This window comes from Bison bison, unplaced genomic scaffold (assembly GCF_000754665.1).
Source record: "Bison bison bison isolate TAMUID 2011002044 unplaced genomic scaffold, Bison_UMD1.0 scf7180017846540, whole genome shotgun sequence".
Taxonomy (NCBI): domain Eukaryota; kingdom Metazoa; phylum Chordata; class Mammalia; order Artiodactyla; family Bovidae; genus Bison; species Bison bison.
In genome coordinates this window covers 21,808-23,973 of record NW_011477113.1, presented here as the reverse complement: position 1 = coordinate 23,973, position 2,166 = coordinate 21,808, and the positions used below count along the sequence as shown (strand labels likewise).

Here is a 2,166-nt window from a genome sequence, read left to right as displayed (position 1 = left end):
TCACTTTTTATCGCCGCTGCGGCCCTCAGACTCGGAGAGAACCCGGCACATAGTAGGTACTTTAAGAATGGAACAGGTAGCAAGCATTTACTGAGCGCCTACTGTGTGGGGCCGTGGGCAGCTTCACGCGCTGTCCCCTCTGGGCCGTCCCCAGCAAAGAAGGTCCCGGCCATGGACCAGGACGTGGACACGTGGGCTCAAAACAAGGCAACAGCCTGGAGAAGGCCACAGAGCCCCAGGGCGGGGAGCCAGAGCCAGGATGGGCCGTCAGGCCACAGGCGGGCCTGCATGGGGCAGTTGATAGGGCAGGAGGGCCAGGCTGAGAGGAGCCGGAGAGGAGACAAACATGGGGACAGGTGGGCACCCGTGGCCCCACGGCCCTGGTCTGTCCATCACGGGAGCCTGGGTGGGCTGCAGGCCACTAGCTGAATGCACAGACGGACAGAGGGCTGGTCTTCAGCCTCCCAGGACGTGAGTCATGCCCTTGTCCCCACCCAGCCACCTTCCCGGGATGACCAGCCGGCCTGCTTCTCAGACGTGGACACGGTGGCTCAGCAAGGTTACCTGGTCAGCCGGGGCCACAGCCCGCAGCCTAAGCACTCACTCAGACATGACACCGACATACACCCCCACCTCCAGAAGTGGCTAGGCGTGGTGTCCAGGGACTCCAGGGGTTCTGGGGCCAGGGCACCCCGAGCAGGGCCCAGAGGGTGAAGGGACTGTGGTGGGCACAAGCTGGGGCAGCGGGGCGGATGGGCGTCCCGCAGAGGGGGCGGGCGGGCAGCCCCCCAGGGCTCGGGACTGACTCCCTCATCCTGTGCACCAACCATGCCGCCAGGGGTGCAGGAAACTGTCTGGCACACCCCGCCCCCCGGGCGCCCTACTGGAATGGGCAGGGGTGGGCACACCAGGCACCTGGGGAGGACAGACCCTGACCAGGGGCACCGGCGGCAAGGAGGTGGCCCCGCCCACCCAGACTGGCTCTGGGACCTCTTTGCTGGGGTGGGGGCAGCGAGGGCCGTGAGGGTCACGTGCACTGAACCCAGCTGACCCTGGGTCCTGTAGCTGCACAGTGCCCCGGTCTTCATCAAGGCAGGGAGGAAAGGCCCTGAGGCCTGGCCCCCAGCCGGCCAGTGACCACCAGGCCCGGCACCACCACGGGCCTCGCCGGTGTCACGAGGCCATGCCCACCACAAGGGCTGTGGCCGGTCCCCCCAACCCTCCTCCTGGGAGGACACCCCTCCACCAGGGCTGGTTACACCTCCCCTCACTACCAAGCTCTGGGTTTGCAGCTGTACCCCCCCAACACTCCCCATGCCCAAGACAGTTCCCAGAAGACAGTCTCCCAGCTTTCCGGAAACTGGGCCAGACCACCGCCGGCGCTCAGCATGCCCCGGAATGAACCGGTGAATGAATAAATGAACAAACGATGCCACTCCTGCAGACAGCGCTGCCACGGCCCCCGCACCCCCGCCAGGCTCACCGGACCCGGGGTATCCTCTGGGGCTGCCTAGACTCAGGGTGCTGGCCTGCCTCCAGCAGCGGCATCCCCGGGCCCCCAGATCTGCCTCTGCAGGCCTGGGCCCTGCTGCCGTCCTCCCGAGAGGACAGCCTCATCCAGCGTCTGCTGGCAGCCGGGCGCTGGCGGCCTTGGGGGAGGAGGCTTCCGGGGGCCCTGGCGGGGAAGGATCTGGCCCTGGGCTATGCAGAAGAGCAGGCGCGGGGAGGACAGAGGCCGCCTTGTTCCCGCCCCACCCCGCGGCCCCCTCTCCTCTGCCCGCCTGGAGGAGAAGGAAAACACCAGGAGAGCAGACGGCCGCTGGGCCGTGCCTCCGGGGGAGTCCTTCCAGATGCTGGGCCTGGCCCTGCCCCCACCCGCTGCTGGGGTTCCCAGAGGGCGGTCCCATAGAGCAGGCATGCCAGGGGGCTCTGGACAGAGCTGCCACTCTCCGGAGACCTCGCCTGCGGAGCAGACGTCAGCGTGCACAGGTTGGGATGGGGTGGGGAGCGAGAGGAAGGGGGGGGCCATACTGCATCCCACCCTCAGGGGCCACAGTGCCCCCAGAATGAGGGCGGCGGAGGGTCCCAGAGCCTCTGCTGCCTCCCTTCCATCGCAGAGGGTGACGCGTGCCCCCGGCTTCCAGACTGGCCACTGTCACCAACCCG

The 2,166-nt window shown here is 67.8% G+C and overlaps 1 protein-coding gene across 1 annotated transcript in view; it reads right to left on the bottom strand.

The window, feature by feature from the left end:
• Nucleotides 1-2,166, bottom strand: part of LOC104988682 (G-protein-signaling modulator 1-like) — a 14,995-nt gene that overhangs the window by 4,023 nt on the left and 8,806 nt on the right. Inside the window, 4 exon segments of the mRNA XM_010840090.1 lie at nucleotides 634-719; nucleotides 828-915; nucleotides 1,484-1,701; nucleotides 1,876-1,962. Of these exon segments, the coding sequence (XP_010838392.1) occupies nucleotides 634-719; nucleotides 828-915; nucleotides 1,484-1,701; nucleotides 1,876-1,962 (479 nt within the window).